The 19,972-nt window shown below is 35.0% G+C and overlaps 1 protein-coding gene across 12 annotated transcripts in view; it reads left to right on the top strand.

The window, feature by feature from the left end:
- The window catches only part of TCF12 (transcription factor 12), a 378,278-nt gene that overhangs the window by 325,387 nt on the left and 32,919 nt on the right, over positions 1-19,972 (top strand). For all 12 annotated transcript variants that reach the window (XM_066343876.1, XM_066343878.1, XM_066343875.1 and 9 more), the window contains 5 exons: positions 4,833-4,938; positions 5,945-6,084; positions 6,357-6,501; positions 6,800-6,864; positions 16,329-16,407. In XM_066343876.1, coding sequence (XP_066199973.1) covers positions 4,833-4,938; positions 5,945-6,084; positions 6,357-6,501; positions 6,800-6,864; positions 16,329-16,407 — 535 coding nt within the window. The remainder of the gene's footprint in view (positions 1-4,832; positions 4,939-5,944; positions 6,085-6,356; positions 6,502-6,799; positions 6,865-16,328; positions 16,408-19,972) is intronic.

The following is a 19,972-nucleotide window of genomic DNA, read 5'->3' as shown; positions in this document are numbered from 1 at the left end:
TCAAGTTTTAAGTATCAACTTGTAAAATTTTTTATAGTTTAATACAAAATATAGTTATGTAAAATATCAGATAAATTAAGTGGATGTTTCTGAATATGATTTTACATCTTTATTTTAAAATTATGATGGTAAATTAGCCAAGTAATTTTATTTAGTTATTTTGGTAAATTGATGAAGATTGTGCTAAAGATGATTTCTATTATTAGCATGAACTTTTTTACATATTAGAGGTCCATGTTAGCAGGTATTAAAGCATTTAATGATATTTAACATATCAGAACTTAAAATAATACTATTCAGATCATCTTGACAAAAGAACAAGTAGAAGCTTAAACATTTTGAAATCTTGGTAATAATTTCTGTGTTAGAGAATGTTCAGAAAAATGGATAAGCTTCTCTTTCTTTCTTTCCAAATTAGCTGAAGGTGTTCCCATAATGTTTGAGAATTAAGACTAATTATGGTCTTGGAACTAACTTATGAGACTTCTAGAATATTTCTTTCAAAGTATATAATTTTGAACTGCTAGGTGTTGTTCTGTAGTAACCCCTAGTCATGTATGATTATTTTAAATTAATTAAAATAAAATTAAAAATTCATTTCCTCATATGTGTGCTACATACCCACATTTGAAATGTTCAAAAGTCACATGTAACTAGTGGCTACTGTATTGTGTAGCACAGATATAGAACACTTCCATCATCAGAGAAACCTCTATTGGACAAGTGCTCATCTAAAGCATTCCTCTCATTTTCTGTGGAAGGTATCTTAATTAAGATATACAGCTATTCTCACATACTAAAGAAAATTCCCAACTCATCTCCTCATCATTTGGGATATTTAAAAATACCAGTCACCACACAGGCTATTATTTTAAAAAGCATAGGGAATGACATCATCTTTTAACTCATCACTGTGTATGATAAGATAAAAAGAAAAACTATCTTTTTAACAAAAGCTTTTACTTCTTTGCATCTTTTCTCAGTAAGTATCAGGAAATCATTCTGACTCTCTGCCTTGCATAGATGTTTCCAATATTAATTACGTGAAGGATGCATTGAAACCAAGAGAACAGCACACAGCTCCAGCCTCTAAAGCTAAACAGAGTGGGCTGCCTTGAATTTGGAGTTAACCTTATGACTGAACTGAATCATCCAAATAGGAAAAGGAGAATCTGTTTTTGTTAACTTCACTCCATTGATTGTATAAGCTAAAACATTCCAACAATTGTGTGATCACTATTAGGACTAATTGTAAATATTCACCCCTGGAGTACTCTATCACTCTTAAAAAGACAATTTAGGGGGATAGGATGTGAACATTAAAGATAATAATGTGGGTTTGTTATTTTCACTCAGTCCTAACAGTGAAAAGGAGGTACTGTTAGATTTTCAGTTATATATGCATGCAAGTTTAAATAAATGTTATGGTTTTATTCCCCAGACACTCAAAATTTCTCTCATCGCCATTCCTGAAGGAAAAAATATAGTGCTTGGGAAAGAAGACAGACAGTCCCATGATAGCTACTGTGAGCCTAACATTTTTGAATGAAGCTAGGATTCTAAAGATAATTTCTGAGTACCTACCACATTTTAATAAAAATCTTAAATTACTGTACTTAATTGTACCTTCTTTCTATTTTTTAAAAAAAATAGTTTAACTCCTGGTAGATTTTAACCATCTTAATGCATACATATTCTCTTCTCTTAATTTTAAGATTGTTGTTATACAAAATCATACTTAAGATTTAAACATATGATTAGATCATTAACTAGAAAAAACTGGCATCTGGATGCAGGTGATCAGATGACATAAGCAGTCTGGTTTTAATTTGTGGCCAGTACTGATTGTAACTAAAAGAGATTTGCTCTTTTTGTGGAATTGGCTGACTATTTCCCTACATCTGGAATTAATAAAGTCTTTGAGACCACATCAGTTGCTCTTTGCCGCAAGAACTCTTTGATCTAAAAAATTGAGACTGGCACAACTGCTGCTTCATAACATTGCATCTATGTTTTTGCAAGCTATGGTTAAGATAGAAAAGTAACGTTGTTTGGCTGTTAGAAATGCTGTTAGATGGGCCTCTCTGAGAACCATGTTTTTCAAAACATTTTTATTAAGATACAAACTATGAACTTATGTTAGTAAATAAGTTATAAACTTATAGTAGTTTAGTTTTTACCATCTTTGTTTATAAGTACTAGCCTTCAAAAGTCCATTTATTTTTTCAAAGTCCATTTATAAATACCAATATTAAAAATAACTTTTAACTCTAAAATAAGTCCATTTTATTTTCTCTGTATAGTTTCCAGTTTTTACAAGAGTAAACAAGTTTCTTCTCCTTTATGAGGTTTCTGTTGGTTTATCTTACTTTCCATAACAGCCGTCTATTAACCATTATCTGAGCTGTATATTCTTTATATATTTGACAGCAATTTGTAAATCAGTAAACTGAAGTATATCTTCTTATTTGCTTTGTAATTGCAAACATTTAAAAAATTTTTCAAGTGACAAGTATATTCTGTTTGGAATACAGTGAATTGAATAGAAAGAAGGTAAAGGATATATAAATTGATAAGGTATATATAAATTTAAATTGGCAAATTATGTAGGTTTGTTTTGTGAAATGACATCAAAACTGGAGTTTTTCATAGCTATCAGTGGGAGGCTTACACAGTTTCATTCTATAACCTAGATAGAATTGGGGAATTTTATACATGATACCTTCAGATCAGTGATGATGTATATAGTAAATAAGCATTTGCAACAAAAACACGTGCTAGTGCTATTGTCTAAGTTTTATTCTCATTTTATTTTCTTGCTACATCTGTGGATTTACTTTACTTTTTGTTGTTTGTGGTTTCAGCCTAGTTTGTGACAGTCTACACATAAAGAGAACAAAGGACATCTATCTGTGGCTAAATTTAGATACTAAAACTTGATCAAAAGAAAAAAGTGCAAAATTACCTTCCTGAAAGCATTTTCTTGCCTATCAGTTTATGTATTATATAATACATTCCAAACACATTTGTTATCATTTTATCCCAACACTATTTTTATGTAATAACAGTAAGCTAGAAAAATGTTTAATATAGATAATGAAAAGAAACATTTTATCTTCCGTATTTTCCTATCTAGGCTCCTTCTGGAGAATTCATAGGAATATATCTTGTCCCAAACTTCTCAGGTACTACAGGTGTATGTTTGACCTTTGAGATGTGAAAGGTAGAAAACTAACCTGAGTTACCAATTCATTAAAAGGACACACACCTGTGCAAGTATCAGCACAATAGCAAGAAGAGTACACATGGACTTTTTAACTTTTCATTTAGAATGAATTTGTAGGATCGTGTCAGACAACTATTATATAAGAAATAGTATTTGAGGACTGAACATGGACAATATGGCAAAATAACTGCTCCTGGAAGAATTATAGGAAGGTGATACTCTAAGCTAATACTCGTTGAGTGGTTACTGTGCTAAACATTTTATGCGTATTATCTTGTCTGATTTTCCTATCAACCCCATGATATAGGTACTGTTAGCACTATCTTACAAATGAGGAAGTTGAGTCCGGAGGGTTAATTTACCAGAAGTCTTTACATTTAGTTACTACCTCAGAGAAAGACTAAATGAATATAAATGATAGATTATATAAATTTAATAATTGGCTTCCATTGTAATCTCCATGTATACTTTCTTGACTTTTTTATTAATGCATAGAAATATATGCTCAGGTCAAAAATATTAAACTTTGTAAAAGTAAAAGTCAGTGCCCTTCTTCATAGTTCTAAGCCCAGATGTGTAACCATTTAGTTTCTCATATGTAATTCCAGAAATTTTCAGTGCTTATCAAAAAATACAATTCTTTATATATACATGTCCCATATTTTTAGTAAGGTAGTTACTTTCTACCACTTACGTGAACACTTAAGGTTCTTATTTTGGAGTGAAATTTATGTATTCTTATCAGGCTAAACAAAAGAAATGTTTTATACACTGTTCATAATAAGATACCTTTCCATTCTTCCTTCTAATTTACTTTTATAGATTATTCATTATCTTAAATACTATTTTTTTCTTGATTTTAATAGTCATCATGAAAATGGTTTGATCATGTTTCGATTATTAAAGTTATTTGGTTGCCCCTTTAGTTTTCCAGAAAAGTGCCAGTGTTGTCCATTGGCCAGTTTAAAATGTTTATACTTTGCTTATCTGAAGCAAAGGTGTGCCCCAGGAAAATAGTACTGCTCAAATTAAATGAGATTTTAATAGTAACAAAGCATAGTAACATCTCATTGAACATATTTTGATTTTGAAAAATCTTGTAGCCCAAATTTTATTTCATGCTATATTCAAAAGACATTTGTTTTCATGGTCACATTTTGAGTCATGAGTCTATATGGATTTGTGTTCTGTAAGAAAAGTCAACGCTTATGACTTGATTCAACCACCTGCTGTAATTGTCACACTAGATGCATTGCAGGAACACAGGGTGAGGCAAAAGTAGGTTTAATGTTGCAAGTACATAAAACAAAGTTTATTCTTGTATTTTTACTTATTCTTGTATTATTTTTCATATGAACAACTGTAAGCCTACTTTTGCCCCATTTTTGGAGTAGTATTTTTCCCTAGTAATTAGCTAAAAACAAACATGTAGATATTCACGAAATTAGGCATTATTTATGTGGATTAAAGCAGTTTGTTGGATTTTTGGTAGGCCTTTATAGATATTAGGTAAGTCTTTTCTGGCCCTTTATAATGTAGCACTCATTTTACATAAATGATATGATAGTAATTTACATTTCAATTAAATTTCCTATTTAATTTTAAGGTATATGCACCATCCCCAAATTCAGATGATTTCAACCGTGAATCTCCCAGTTATCCATCTCCCAAGCCACCAGCCAGTATGTTTGCTAGCACTTTCTTTATGCAAGGTAAGCACTGCCAAACAGTTGTTCAGCACTACAGCAGTTACCTCCGGTATGTTAGCTAACGTTTACAGTTGTGAGGAAAAAGAATACCTTCATAGGAATTCAGGCGTTATTTATCGAGGTGTTTCTGGCTGACATAAATAAAATTTATCTTTAAAGTTTTCTAGTCCAGTTCATCACTGCCTGCATTGTTGGACTATCCAGCAAACCATTGGAGTGCCTATCTAGTATTGATTGAATTTATAACAGACTTCACCTGAGAAAAATGAATAGAGCAGTTATTTCTCATTTTATATTTAAAATGTATAAAAGATATTAACTATAGTTTCTTATTTAAATTACAGATTCTTATCATTCCTAAAGTTATCGATATAAATAAAAGATGAATATCATAGGACAGAATAAGATTTCTTAAGTTAGAAAAAAAGAGTTGCATTTCCTTTCATTCATGTCTAGCAAATCCGTATTGTTTGTTCTCCTATGGTTTTGGACTATGGGAAGCATATACTATGGGAGCGATAAATTACTGCATAAATGGTTCTTTGACTTTGCATTGGTGAGTGAAGTCATTGCTAATACATTTCATTTGAAGGCTGACTATAATATAGTCATCAATTACTTAGGTTTAGAATATTTGATTTAATATACATTGTTTATTATAGATTAAGTACTTTTTAAAATGTTTATGGGTATACCATTTAATCAAAAATTAAATAAAACCTATCCCCAAAAGTAGAATTTTTATTATCCTTGATATGATGGTAGATTTTTTGAGGATTTTTATAATAACTTACCTATTAATTTGGATTACATTTTTTTCCTCTCACTAAAAAGCTTTAGTCCTTCTTTTCAGATAGTAATTATACAATGTGAAGGGAAGAAAACTAAATAGAGGACTAGGTTGGAAAGGGGAGGAAAAATAGTGGAGGGTACCCTTTGAATTTTTATAGCATCTTCCAAAGAAAAATTTTTAGCTAAGGAAAATTTTATATTTCTCTTTTTGTCTTAGATGGGACCCACAATTCTTCTGACCTTTGGAGTTCATCAAATGGGATGAGCCAGCCTGGTTTTGGTGGAATTCTGGGGACCTCCACTTCCCACATGTCTCAATCCAGTAGTTATGGCAGCCTTCATTCACATGACCGCTTGGTAGGCTGTGACTAGGGTGTAGCAACACTTTGTCCTCACTTGTGCTTCTTATTGGATTACAAGTGTAAGATTTGGTTCTGCCGAAACTTCTGAAGTTTGAAATACTTCTAAGCTTACTGCATTAAGCATACCTTTTTAAAATGTAAATGACAATAGTAGCACTCTTCAGCTGCTAATATGTGATGTTCTTTTTGTCCTGTTACAGTAGTTGTCCAGTTATATGTGCATATTATTCAGAAAATGTATTTAATGTCTCTTCCCCCTCTCTCTAGAGTTACCCTCCACACTCAGTTTCACCAACAGACATGAACACGAGTCTTCCTCCGATGTCCAGCTTCCATCGTGGCAGCACCAGCGGCTCACCTTATGTTGCTGCCTCACACACTCCTCCCATCAATGGATCAGATAGCATTCTAGGTGAGCTTTTTTAGGTTGGCAAAACTCCCTAATTATGAGATTTTCAGTGAACCCTATACCTTTCAACATATTTTTTAGTATTGAATTAAAAATGAAAGAAAGGAAGAAACCTTTTCATTTTCATTAATGTAGAAACATCTTTAGCTTACAAAGTACAACACATGCAGAGCATTTGCTAGTTTATTGTGACAGTTGTGAGATAGCAATAGAGAACACCCTTGAGATAATGACAGAGTGCTAAGAAAAGCATGCCATCTTGCTAAAATTCTTGATTTGTTTTTCTACTTGAAATATTCAGGAACCAGAGGAAATGCTGCTGGAAGCTCACAGACAGGTGATGCACTTGGAAAGGCTTTGGCATCTGTGAGTATTGATTTGCTTTCCTACTGAATGAATTTTACACTGCTGAATGCAGTGATTGTATTTTGTGTGTCATAGTTAAAGGATGTGGTATATATAACAGGATCAACTTCATTACTCATTTAGCATTATTCTGTTTGTATCAATTCATGCTGTCCTTAAAATAACTCATGAGAACATTCCCACAGATCTAACTTCAATTTAAATACTGTATATGTTTTTGGCCCTGGCCGGTTGGCTCAGTTGTGGAGCGTCGGCCTGGCATGCGGAAGTCCCGGGTTCAATTCCCGGCCAGGGCACACAGGAGAGGCGCCCATCTGCTTCTCCACCCCTCCCCCTCTCCTTCCTCTCTGTCTCTCTCTTCCCCTCCCGCAGCCGAGGCTCCATTGGAGCAAAGGATGGCCCGGGCGCTGGGGATGGCTCCTTGGCCTCTGCCCCAGGCGCTAGAGTGGCTCTGGTCGTGACGGAGAGACGCCCTGGATGGGCGGAGCATCGCCCCCTGGTGGGCGTGCCGGGTGGATCCCGGTCGGGCACATGCGGTAGTCTGTCTGACTGTCTCCCCGTTTCCAACTTCAGAAAAATACAAAAAAAAAATACTGTATATGTTTTTGTCTTAATAGAACAGATATAGATAGAAGGAAGAGAAATTTGAACATTCTGAAATCTAAAACACAGATTTCTCAGATTAATATTTAAAGCTATTTCTTAGATTCAAATATTTTGTGAGTTGTCTATTAACATAAGTCATCTGGAACCAAGAAAGGCCTTGGCCAGGTAGCTCAGCTGGTTGGAATGTTTTCCTGATATATCAAGGTTGTGAGTTTGATCCCTGGTCAGGGCACATACAAGAGTCAACTGAGAGCCTAGCCAGTGGTGGCACAGTAGATAGAACATCAACCTGGGACACTGAGGACCAAGGTTCAAAACCCTGAAGTCACCGGTTTGAGCACAGACTCTCCAGCTTGAGCAAGGGGTTGTTGGCTTGAGCACAGGATTGTCAACATGAGCCCAAGGTCACTGGCTTGAGCAAGGGATCACTGGCTCAGCTTGAGCCCCTGGTAAAGGCATGTAGGAGAAGCAATCTATGAACAACTAAAGTGACGCAACTACGAGTTGATGTTCCTCATCTCTTTCACATCCTGTTTCTCTTGCGTGCATGGGTATGTGCACCTCAAAAAAAGAAAAGTACAGGATCAACTGAGAAAAGAATAAATGAGTGGAGCAAGAAGTCACTAATGTTTCTCTCACCCTTTCTCTCTCCACCCTTCCTCTCTCTATCTAAAATAAATTTTAAATAATTTATGGGGGAAAAAAGGGCAACTCAGTTATTTTTCTGATCCAGAGAAGAAAGTGCTTTTATAAGGAATTTTTCCAAAACAGAAAAGTATTTTACATATTTTTTAAAAGGAAACATAATTATATGCAACTGATTTATACAAGAAACAGGAAATGAGAGCCTTCCTCACAAAAAGCCAGATTTGTTGAAGAGTTTGTGCTAAAGTTAGTAAAACTGATTTGGAGGAATTCCACAGTTTTTTCTTGAACATCTTGTTTATATTACATCAGAACATTAATGACAAAGCAGTGATTTGCTTTAAGAAAATTAATAATTAGCCTGACCAGGCGGTGGCGCAATAAATAGAGCATTGGACTGGGACACGGAGGACCCAGGTTCAAAACCCTGAGGTCGCCAGCTTAAGCAAGGGGTCACTCGGTCTGCTGTTACCCCCCCCCCCCCCATCAAGGCACATATGAGAAAGCAGTCAATGAACAACTAAGGTGCTGCAATGAAGAATTGATGCTTCTCATCTCTCTCCCTTCCTGTCTGTCTGTCCCTATCTGTCCCTCTTTCTGACTCTGTCAAAAATATTTTTTTAAATTATATTTTAATATGTGATCCTTAAAACATTAAAACTGAAATCCCTTTTGGAATTTTTTTGCAAGAGCATTCTCCAACAATCCACAGAAATTACAAATATAATTATTTAAAGGAGACATTACTTATTTATACCTTTTGAAGTTTCTCCTTAGGCTTTTTCTTACTTGGTGTTTTTTTTTTTTTTTCCTCCTAAGTGATATTCCTCTGAGAATTCCCACAGAGTTGTCTTACATTCCTATGAAGTGCAGGTAATTCTGTCACACACTTCTGCTGCTGTTTATGGGCATGGCAGACCACCTCATGGGAGAGTAATTAATAGGAAGCAACTATATATTAAACATTTAAGTAGATAAACCTCTTTGTATATGGTTTCAGTAAATAAACCTTTCTCTGCAGCCCAGTAAAAGTTTCTTGAGAAGTGAAGCCAATTCAAACTTACCTATCACATAATGGAGCCTTGCACAAAATAGAGCTCAGTTAATGTTTGTTGAGTTCAATCTTTCATCATATGACAAAAAGAGTGATGATAACAAAACCCACAAAAACATCAGCTCTAATTTGAATGATTACTAGGTGCTAAGCACTATACTAAGCATTTACATGCGTTTTTTATTTAAGCCTCAAGAAAACCCTGTGAGGTTAGCATTATATTCCCAATATTACAGATGAGGAGCATGGGTTTAAAAGGTTAAGTAACTTCAGCTCAGAAAAAATGAAGTCTCTTGCCCTTGGGATCACCAAGTGAGGAAGGGTAAAGCCCCTATCTATAAGATGAGAGCCCTGACATGATGATCTTGACTGCTCTTACTCCCAGAACAGCAGTGCTGCAGTGTATTGTTTTACAGGCTGATGAGGATAAAAGGCGTTGTCCCACTTTATTGCCACCTGATGAAAACTACCTACTAGGAAAAAAAGTATTCTATAATACAATATTAAATCTGAGTACTTCCCAAGTATTTGATTGTCTTGCCATATTCCTTCTGCTGATTCTGAAAGAATCCAGAAGCATGTATTTCACATGTAAGAGGACAAATACTATTTGAGCCTTTAATACTAGGGACTTTTAAAACAGTAACTGGCATCTTCAGGAGTGTTTTTCTCAATAGTCGGTTTATTTTCAAAGAAAACATATGTAAAGGAATCTTGGCATTCAGGTAGGCAAGAATTTGTGATGTTCTCAGTGGTCCTTCAAGTTGCTTTTCAGTTACCCTTCAAGTCCTTGACTATTTTCCCATATTATGACCACCATATGAACCAATCAGTTGGCATTTGGGAAAGGAAATCCAAATTCAGTGTGAGTGGAAGCCAGCAAGAATGTTTAATCTAGTTAGTGGGTGGGCTTTGGTTGTCATGGAAACTCAGCTCTGTCATCCTATGTTGTTACTAGGCAGGAGCAGCCAGGTCATTCCATAAATCATTTCTGTCATAGTTGATGGTGATGCATTCCATCTGCTCCATCACTGCATGCCATAGTCTACACACTTCGGATCCCTCCTTCAATCCATCTGCTGCCCCCTCCCTACCAGGCACCTCCCCCAGTACATTCTTTCTCTAACTCCATTACAGACTCACATTTACTTTAGTGCTCTCAGAATGTACTGAAAAGCAAAAACATTACATAGGATTAGAAGAGATGAGGAGAAAGAATTTTATGAGGATTACGTTTAAGAGTCTTGACATATCAGAATTTTATGTTCGATATTAGGGAATCTTTCAAAATGGTGACCATGAGCATTTTGAGATTTTAAGTTCTTTAAATGTGACATTTTTAAAATAGCATCTAGTTTTAGATGGAAAACACCCTCCTATTATCATTAGAAGACATTTCTAGTGCCCCAATTGTCTGATGTGTGTCTTAGAAGATCTTTCATGTGTGAAACATCAGAGGGTACAACCTTTATTCTTCAGTTTAGGTATTAAAGAGCACACAGAATACTGTGTGATTAAACATGTAAAGCCAGATAATACATTTGCAAAGGTTCCTTTATTTTAGGTTTAAGCCTGGATAATTGTGGTCTTAATCTCAGGATAGCTAGAAAGAGAATTGTACATGAAAGTATTTACACAAAGTTCCCAAAGCCCTGTGGATTATGCATTAGTTTAGATAATAAACTAGGGTAGATAGAAGGAAAGGAAAATCTGGGTATTCGTGCCATTTCTAATGTGTTTCCCTGAACATTTGCCAGACAATAACCCTTTAAGATTGTGCCCATGGAGAGTTATATAGAGGAAGAAAACATCTGGTTTATTTCAGTGCTTAATACCATATCAAAACACTTGGTCTTTAATTTAGAGGAGATCAAACAAGGGAACTGTTTAACTTTGTTGATTATATCAGACTTCTTTGTGATAATTTATGTTTCGATTTCTACCTCAGAGCAAGAAGAGAGGGAGTTTTAATCTGGATAGTTAAATGGTCAGTAGGCTCTAACAAAAGAAAAGAAAATTCAGAGAAGTTGACGTTTAAAAGTAATTCATGAAATAAGTTTCTTTGTTCCTTAGACTCAATAACATTAGCATAATAAAGATTAACTGAAATGTGCACTGTAGTGTTTAAAAAATTGGGCTCACAGTTCCAAGGTTGGGCTTGGGAGCTCTCTATTGTTTCTCTTTTGTCTGAGGCCCTTTTCATTACCCTCTGGCTTATTGGCACCCTGCTGATTGGAATGGACCGTGACTGATAGGAGGAGGAGCCTCATTTGTTGCAGTAAAATGAGGCATATTACCGTTTAAGCCTCGCAGAAGGTGTTGGGAGTTATTCATCATTGGTCATTTAACAGTACAAGGACCATGGCTGCATGCAGAATGAGTTCTTACTTTGTGTTTATGCTCTAGATTCTAAATCATTCCTGTTCCCATTTTTTAAATGACTGACTTTTTTCTTTTTTCTTTTTTTTCTTTCAAACATCAATGTAAGAATTCTTTAAGGTCAAAAAGTACAAAAAAATAATGTATTCCTGATTTAGAATGCTCTGTCAAATAAAACCTTATGTTTAGAATTAAAGTAGCACAACAATTTCTGTATAGAGTAAGTATAACTTCTATGTTATTTGGTAATGGAATAAGCACACAGAAGTGAAGTTTAATGAAATGGCCTGTGATCTAAAAGGCAATATTATTTTGTCTTTTTAATGTTGTGTTTCTTCTTCTTCTCCTCATATACACATTCTTTTTATGAAAGTAAAAGGGACAAGAAAAAGTCCTGTAATTTTCCAGGCTGTCTATCAGTTTAGGAAAAGTATTAATATAAGGTGACCAATCATCCTCCTTTAGGGAGGACAGTCCTTCTTTTGTAAGTTCCGTCCTCCCTTGAAAAATGTCCTTCTACATGTCCTCCTTTTTGATATTGGAAGACTAATCTGTGAATGTCCGTATTTGATCGATGCAGTCGATCCATTGTGTATGATGTGACATATTTGTATCTGACATGATGATTTGTCAAAGATCAGTATCTAAATGAGTACTTTTTTCTTACAATTATTAAAAATTAATAGACATGTAAGCATAATTACAATATAAAATATTACAAATGTTATGCATTTATCATATAGTGTATTATTGTTGCAATGAATAAAATGTTTCTTTTATTTACGATATTGTTTTCAATTTATTTTTGTTCTCCTTTTCATTGTAAAATGTTGGTCACCTTAATTAATAACAATTTTGTCTGTCATCACTTTAGTTTGGGGCAGAATAGAATCAGGGAATTGGATAAGTGAGTAGAGAAAATGGCTTTTATTGTACAAATGGAGAAGCTGCTTTTGAAAAAAACACCAGAAACTTTTTTCACTGGATACATTTTGGGTACTGTTTCTCCTGTTTTCACGGTGATTTTTTAAATCTCACACCTATTTTATAACACAGCATCAGCACATTTTGCTAAGTCATTGCAAGGTAGTGATATATAACTCTAAAGTATAAATAACCTCTTTCTTCTTTGAGATAAGGAAGTTGTCACCAGTCCTTGACATACCCTACCTAGGGACTATTTAACACTAATGGCAGAGTTATTGGGGAGAATGAAGATTGATACAATAGTTTACTTATATCCTCGAAGCCCATACCTGCCTAACAATGTGGTATGAACAGCTTAGTATATCAACACTAATTCTCAGAAATAATGGAACCCCACTATATTGTTCTCAAAACTTATCATAAAACTAGTTTGCAAGTGAATTCATCTTTATAACAAAATCTTTTTCATCCTTTTGGTATTTCTGTTACAGTACCCCATTACATAAATACTACCACTTACTGAGTCCTTCTGCTTCTAATCAAAAAGTATGATGGCAGCCCTGACTGGTTAGCTCAGTTGCATCGTCCCAGAGTGCAAGGGTTGCCAGTTTGACCCCCAGTCAGAGCACATACAGGGACCAATTGATGTTTCTTTCTCTCTCTCTCCCTTCCTCTCTCACTAAAATAAATAAATAAAGATAAAAGAATATCCTTCCTTTAAAAAAAGTATTATAGCAAATTTTAAGTGCAATTTAATCACTCAAGTATTAAAAAAAATTTGAGCACCTACTTGTACATGACAGTGACAAAGAATAATGAATTCAGTGTTGAACAGGTCCCTGCCTTCAAAGAACTTGCATTCAAGGAAAGAAGATAAGGCAGGCATACAAAAAATGATAATTTAACACATAGTGTGAAGTAAAAGACCAAAGAGAAGTGCAGGTTATTCTAAGAGTACAAGGGAGGTGACATTTGAGCTGTCCTTTGATGTGGTATAGAATTCCATCAGGGAGAAGTTAAGAAACAGGCACATTGAATGGATAAGCTATGTTTAGATAATAAAAAAATATGTTTTTGTTTGGATAATAGGGTACATAATATTATATTGTAGAAAGATATCTTTGTGGCCAGATTATGAAAGATGGTCTATTTCATTTAATAAGCAACAGGAAGCACTACATGGCACCTAACTCTTCAAAACTGGTTAAGCACAATAGCTCAGGCAGTTACAGATGGGATAAGAGGAGCCTGGAGTAACTAGGAATACAGACTTAAGTAGTTAAGTTCTAATAAAAGTTTGAAGAAGTATCATGGCACTGAGAATGATGTGTGCCTACCCCAGGAACTAAAGCATTGTGAATATCGGAATCTGTGGTGGGAAGTGTGGGGGGACAGTGGAAAGGAGGAAATGGGGAAAGTGGTTCTCACCACTATGAGACTAATGGTACTGAGGCAGAGAAAACAGAAGACTAGTGATAAGAATGTAAGAAGCTTGGGGCAGTGATAAAAGTTTGGGTTTGGACATATTCAGCTTGAGGTGGAAGAACAGGTCCAGATGGAGCAGTCCAACAATCAGTATGAGGATAGAGTTGTCAACTTACTATACGTACTTTGCAAAGAATGGTTTTACCAAAATAAAAAACTGAGACAAGGGCTCTGGAAACCTACAGTAAGGGAACAGGAGACTAAAAGAGGGAAGGAGCCTAGGTAAACACAAGGATTTAAAAGAAATATTCAAGTGGTAACTTCTCACAAGGGTATCATTCATTCTTTCAATAAATATGTGTATATTCACCAGCACTGTCTGGAATCTGAAACTACTGCAGATTATATATAATTAAGATTTTGTCTGAATAAGACCATATCCTTGCTTTTCTGGAACATATTTTAGTAGAGAAAGGGTAAAAGACTGATAATAAGTAAGAAAATTTGGACAATTAGGAATTAACTTAAGCAGTATGAAGAAAATAGAAGCAGAAGGGTGTGACAGAGAGGGAATGCTATTTCTCCAATGCTTTCATGCTATTAATCCTATAGACAAGGAAATTTTTTAAAAATGAGTCATTGAGTCTAGTTCTTGATAAAATCTGCATGGAATTGAAACTTTTGTCACTTCTCATCCCACTGTCAATGTTATCAACCTTTCACTCTTACCAATATAATAGTCGAGACATTTCATAGAGGTGAGCATCAGTTTTTCATAAAAGGTATAATTATTTGAATCTTAAACACGAGAAATAGTGATTAAAAGGGGTACATGGAGATATGTTTGTGTTGAAGTTCAATGACCTTTATCTAATTTACTTATATGATATAAATAAATTGCTGTATGTATGCAGGCCTATGGGAACTAAAATCTGGCCATTAGCTAATTTTCACATGTCCCTTGAATATTTTTAAAGATAACAACTTGAAGATCAACAGTAATGATATCTTATACTATTTCCCTAGTACTAAGTTTTCCCATAAAGTCTTCTGAAGACTTCTTGATAGCTTTGCTTTTTCCAAAATGTCTTTCTAACTGAAAGTGCAAGTTATAGATTTGGCTGTTTGGAGCAAGTTGATGTTTAAAGGTATTTACAATTATAATTTATTAACATCATACAAATTGGAGTGTGTTGTTTGAAGTAGATATCTCCGTATCTGTACAAAGGAAAATAGACTTTCTGGCTGCCTGCAGTTTACTTAGTCTTCTTTTTTAGAAAAAATGGAAGTGTTGTGTTTGATGATCCATGATTTGTGGAATTTTGCTTCACATGACTGTCCCGATATCCAACTTTTCTAACACATAACACTGTCTTTAAAACCAGTTCTGAGACCTTTTATATAAATAATTTGAATCTCTTTGAGCTCTAAGCTCAAGGTTATTTCTGTTGGACGACTCTGCACCCACTAGTAGTTTTCCTTTTTAAAATGTTTGGCCACAATTTGTCCACATAAGTTGATTTGTCTGCCCTGAGTTAAATGCTGAAATATGAAGATGATTTATTATGACCATTATAAAAATAGGTTTATCCTAGAGAAGACCTCGTAGGAACCCTTAGTGACTGGATTAAGGAGACTTTTAAAATATGTAATGGTTAGTCAGGTAAATTTGAATGAATTTTTGTCATTTTTTTTAAAGCAATAATGACAAATACAAAGTATTTCAACAAAACTTTTAACCAAAATGCCAGAATGTCTGCATCCAGATATGTTTTATCTTCTTTAACATAAACCTCTTAGGGTGTAAAGTCCACAGATTATTTTGGGGATATTTTTTGAAGAACTTTTAGGGTTCTCTCTCTTCCTTCCAGGATGACAAAGTATCCTTTCAGAGCAAGTTTGATTTTTTACAATGCTACTTATATAGCACTTGGAGCTAAATTTGGCAAAAATGTGGTTGATCAGAGTTTTTCAAATAAGAAATAAGGGGTAACATGTTAGCAATTATTTTCTTTGGCTTTTAAAACTTTTTAAAGACTCTTCAAAAGATAAGTTAATAGTTTCCTGAACTAACTATTTTTCATGGATATCACTTGGTAACAGTCTAGAAAGATTGTCACCAAATTTGTTATAGGTCACTTCTCTTTCTTCTGAAATTAGAAACTTTAATTTGTTTCCAACTAGTATAATAGATATGATCTTATTATTTTCCTCTAGTATTAGAATATATAAACTTTTAAATCCTAGTTTTAAAACTGGGTCTTTTATTGCCTTTATTCAGTGGAATAGTCCTAAAATTAATGAGTTTTTCACTCTGGTCTTAAGGGTGGTCAACTTAGATTTTAAAAATAAATCCATGCAAATGGATTTCTATTTTTGCTGTTATCACGTATTGATATGTGTATCTCTGTTGTTTTCTGGTTATTAGATTTATTCTCCTGATCATACCAGCAGTAGTTTTCCATCAAATCCATCAACACCAGTTGGATCACCCTCACCTCTCACAGGTAGGCTTTTGTTTTATCTAACTACTTAATAACGTGTATGGGGCTACTTGGAAATATTTGAAATGTATTTTTAAATAAAATGCAGTAAAAATTTGTGGGAGAAATAAACTAGATTTTGAGAAAGTAAATGAACAGAGCTTTTTTCTTGAGTTCATTTTAGAGACCATTGAAATATTTGCTAGTTTTGAATTAATTTGTTCATATCTTATTCTTAAAATAATTTGTAGTTATTCCTAAGAACAACTGTTATAATGGGATAAAAATAAGAATAGGCAATTGGATGAAGATAAAATATGAAGGAGATAAATCAGAAGTTTTTATATGATAGCATAGAAAATTATTTAGCAGTACATGTAACTCTTCTCTTCCTAGTTCACTGCGTTTCCCTGTATCATGTATACAACTCAGAAATGAATAACTGTTTTGGCTAGATGTTTGTCTTTATTTTTAGATCTACTAAGTTATTATTTCATATATATGTAAATAAATTCCTGGGGGAAATGTTGGGAATTTTTGCTAAGGAAAAGAACTCTGTGAATGTAAATAAGTAAGTGATTATAAATAAATAGAGTTAAATAAGTGATTTAGATTTGCTTTATGTTTTCCTTTTTTTTCTACATTAACAAGTTTCAGATATATTCATCCTACAGTATAAATGTGTTGAGATCTAATTATTATTGTAAATAGGAATTTTTAGATTTATTAGGATTAAATTATAGGAAAATGCTTAATATGTGTTAAAATTATAATTTTAAAACTTTAACTTTTATTTTCTATTAATATTTGGTAAAAGAAAAAAAAACCATGCTGAAGAAAGGTATAGGTACTGAGGAAAGATATTAGTCAGGCAACTGGATAAAAATTGCCATATACCTCCAACAGTTGACCTCAGAAATGATTCTCTTTTTCTGATCAAACATGTGGCTTTGCTGTTGTTGTTAAGCCTTTTTTTTTTTTGCATTGTACATGGTTTATGAAAATCAGAGCTCTGGTCTCTCAGGGTCCTGGTTGTCACCTGTGCTTTGTGTGGGAGCCTGTGGCTCTGCTGAGAAGCATTCCGGTATGGAGATGATGAACTGCCGGCAGCTGCTGCCAGCTCTGAGTGGGTTCGGCCACTTTCTCAGACACCGTGGCTTCAGCTGTCTAGTAAAAGTTGAACAGCTGTTCCCCACATAGACTGGACTATGAAAGGCCCATTGACTTAAAGTTGTTGTTTAACAGAGAGCTGAAATTACAGGAAGAATGATGTAACTTTAACCCTACTCACCCTCCTGGCAGAGTTTTTCTGAAACTATCAGCATCATTTTTGCCACAGCCTGTTTCCCTTTCTCATCTGAGGTGCTATGTTAGCCCTTACTCTCTGTTCCCACTGCCTCTGCTCCCCTGCCCAGTGAGATAGTTATCAAAGTGTCCATTAGTTAGTTTTCATTAACACGGGGAAAGCAGGCAGCAGAGGAGCCCGGCATCTATGAAGCGACATCAATAAAATGGAAAATTGGAGACTTAGTTTTTCAAAACATAATAAGTAGAATCTCATATTTCCTCCGCCTTTTGTTGGTATTTAATGGATAGCATCCTCTTTTCCCCATAATTCAGCCAATTAATGAAAATCTCTGGACTGTTGAATTGCATCATGAAGGTATTAATAGGCTTTTTAAATTCAGTAGTTGAGCCTGACCAGGCGGTAGCGCGGTAGATAGAGCGTCGGACTGGGATGTGGAGGACCCAGGTTCAAGACCCCAAGGTTGCCAGCTTGAGCACGGGTTCTTCTGGTTTGAGCAAGGGGTCACTCGGTCTGCTGTAGCACCCAGGTCAAGGCACATATGAGAAATCAATCAATGAACAACTAAGGATCCGCAACAAAGAATTGATGTTTTCATCTCTCTCCCTGTCTGTCTGTCTGTCCCTATCTGTCCCTCTCTCTGACTCTGTCTCTGCCACACACACACACACACACAAAAAATTCAGTAGTTGAATCAAAGAAGAATACTTGCATTTACTGCTGAAAGGGCAAACCAACAACTGATTTTATGCAGGTGTATCTCCTATCTCCTGTATCAAATGTTTTCCTTATCAAAACACACACACACACCCAGTCAGCAGAGCAGAGATGAAGGGGGAGGAGGAAAAAAGGAAAGTAGCACTATGTGGTAAAGTACAATTGAAGGAAAAATGTAAAAGATGGAACAAATCAGAGCTCCTACATAATAATGTGGAAACAATTGTGTGCCTTGTGTGGCAATGGCCTGTTTTCTAGAGTAAGAAAACTCCTACCCACTCCATGCTCATGCTCACATTTGCCCTATCCCTTATGCCTCATCAGCCAGACTGAGCACAGGCCTTGTACCGATAGCGAAACAGGTGCAGAGCCATATAGGCAGCTTCCTAAGGCAGTCATCATTTCTGTTTAAATCTCACTCGTTTTCCTTGGGAACTTTTCAGGCTAAGAACATACATTTTTATCTAGAGAATGCTTATGAGGAAGCTTTTGAGATGATCATATTACATCAGTTAGGACACTTTAGGCTAAAAGAAAGAGAAACCCTTGTCTCAGTTAGCTTTAATAAGGGGATTGGTTATCTTGTATGACAAGAAACCCATAGCAGTGCAAGTTCTGGGCTGCTACTGCTGCTCTACTTCTTTGCAATTTTTTCCTCAGGCCTGTGGCAAGGTCCCAACGCAGATTTAACATTGTCCAATTCGTAAAAAAAAAAAAAAAAAGAACCATCTTTTCCTGGTCTTTTAACCCTGTTAAATTTAATTTTCTAAATAAAATTTAAAAGATTTTTTTTTAAAAGAATCTTTCTCCAGAAACCTTTTCAACAAATTTCCCCTCATGACTCATTGGCCAGCACTGAACCTAACACATTTGCTCTCAACAAACATGAGTCCACCATATTTATCTTAGACATCAAGTTTATTCCGAGAGGCAAGAATATAATGACTCTGTCCCAGTTCACACTAGGAAAGGATAGACACACACACATGCCTTCTGAAGAAAATTAGGACTCTGGCAGCAAGGTAGAAGAGAAGAAGAGCTTTATCTATTACAGTTGCCTTTTGGGAAAAGACCATGGTATTTTGAGTTAAGAGAATGTATTTACTAAGAGAACTGGGAAAGCAGAGGCAAAACCATATTTTGACATTCCTTATCTCCTTCTTCAGTATAAGTCAATAAAAATTTAATAATTTCAGTAGTCAGTAGCAGTCTTCAGAACACTCAGAATAAAAATAGAGAGGGAGAAAAGAAAGAAAGGAGTCCTTAGTTTTGACTCATTTAATCAAGAAAGTATTTCTCTAGAGTGCTCAGGAGAGACTTCATGAAGAGAGTAGTACAGTGTGTCCGTAAAGTCATGGTGCACTTTTGACTGGTCACAGGAAAACAACAAAAGACGATAGAAATGTGAAATCTGCACCAAATAAAAGGAAAACTCTCCCAGTTTCATACCTATTCAGTGCAGTTCGATGTGGGCTCACGCACAGATTTTTTAGGGCTCCTTAGGGAGCTATCCTGTATAGCCTCTAGCAGGCGTCCCCAAACTACGGCCCGCATGCAGCCCCCTGA

Source organism: Saccopteryx leptura, chromosome 6 (genome assembly GCF_036850995.1).
Source record: "Saccopteryx leptura isolate mSacLep1 chromosome 6, mSacLep1_pri_phased_curated, whole genome shotgun sequence".
Lineage (NCBI taxonomy): Eukaryota > Metazoa > Chordata > Mammalia > Chiroptera > Emballonuridae > Saccopteryx > Saccopteryx leptura.
The sequence above is the reverse complement of the archived record's forward strand: the minus strand, read 5'-3'. Positions and strand labels throughout refer to the sequence as shown.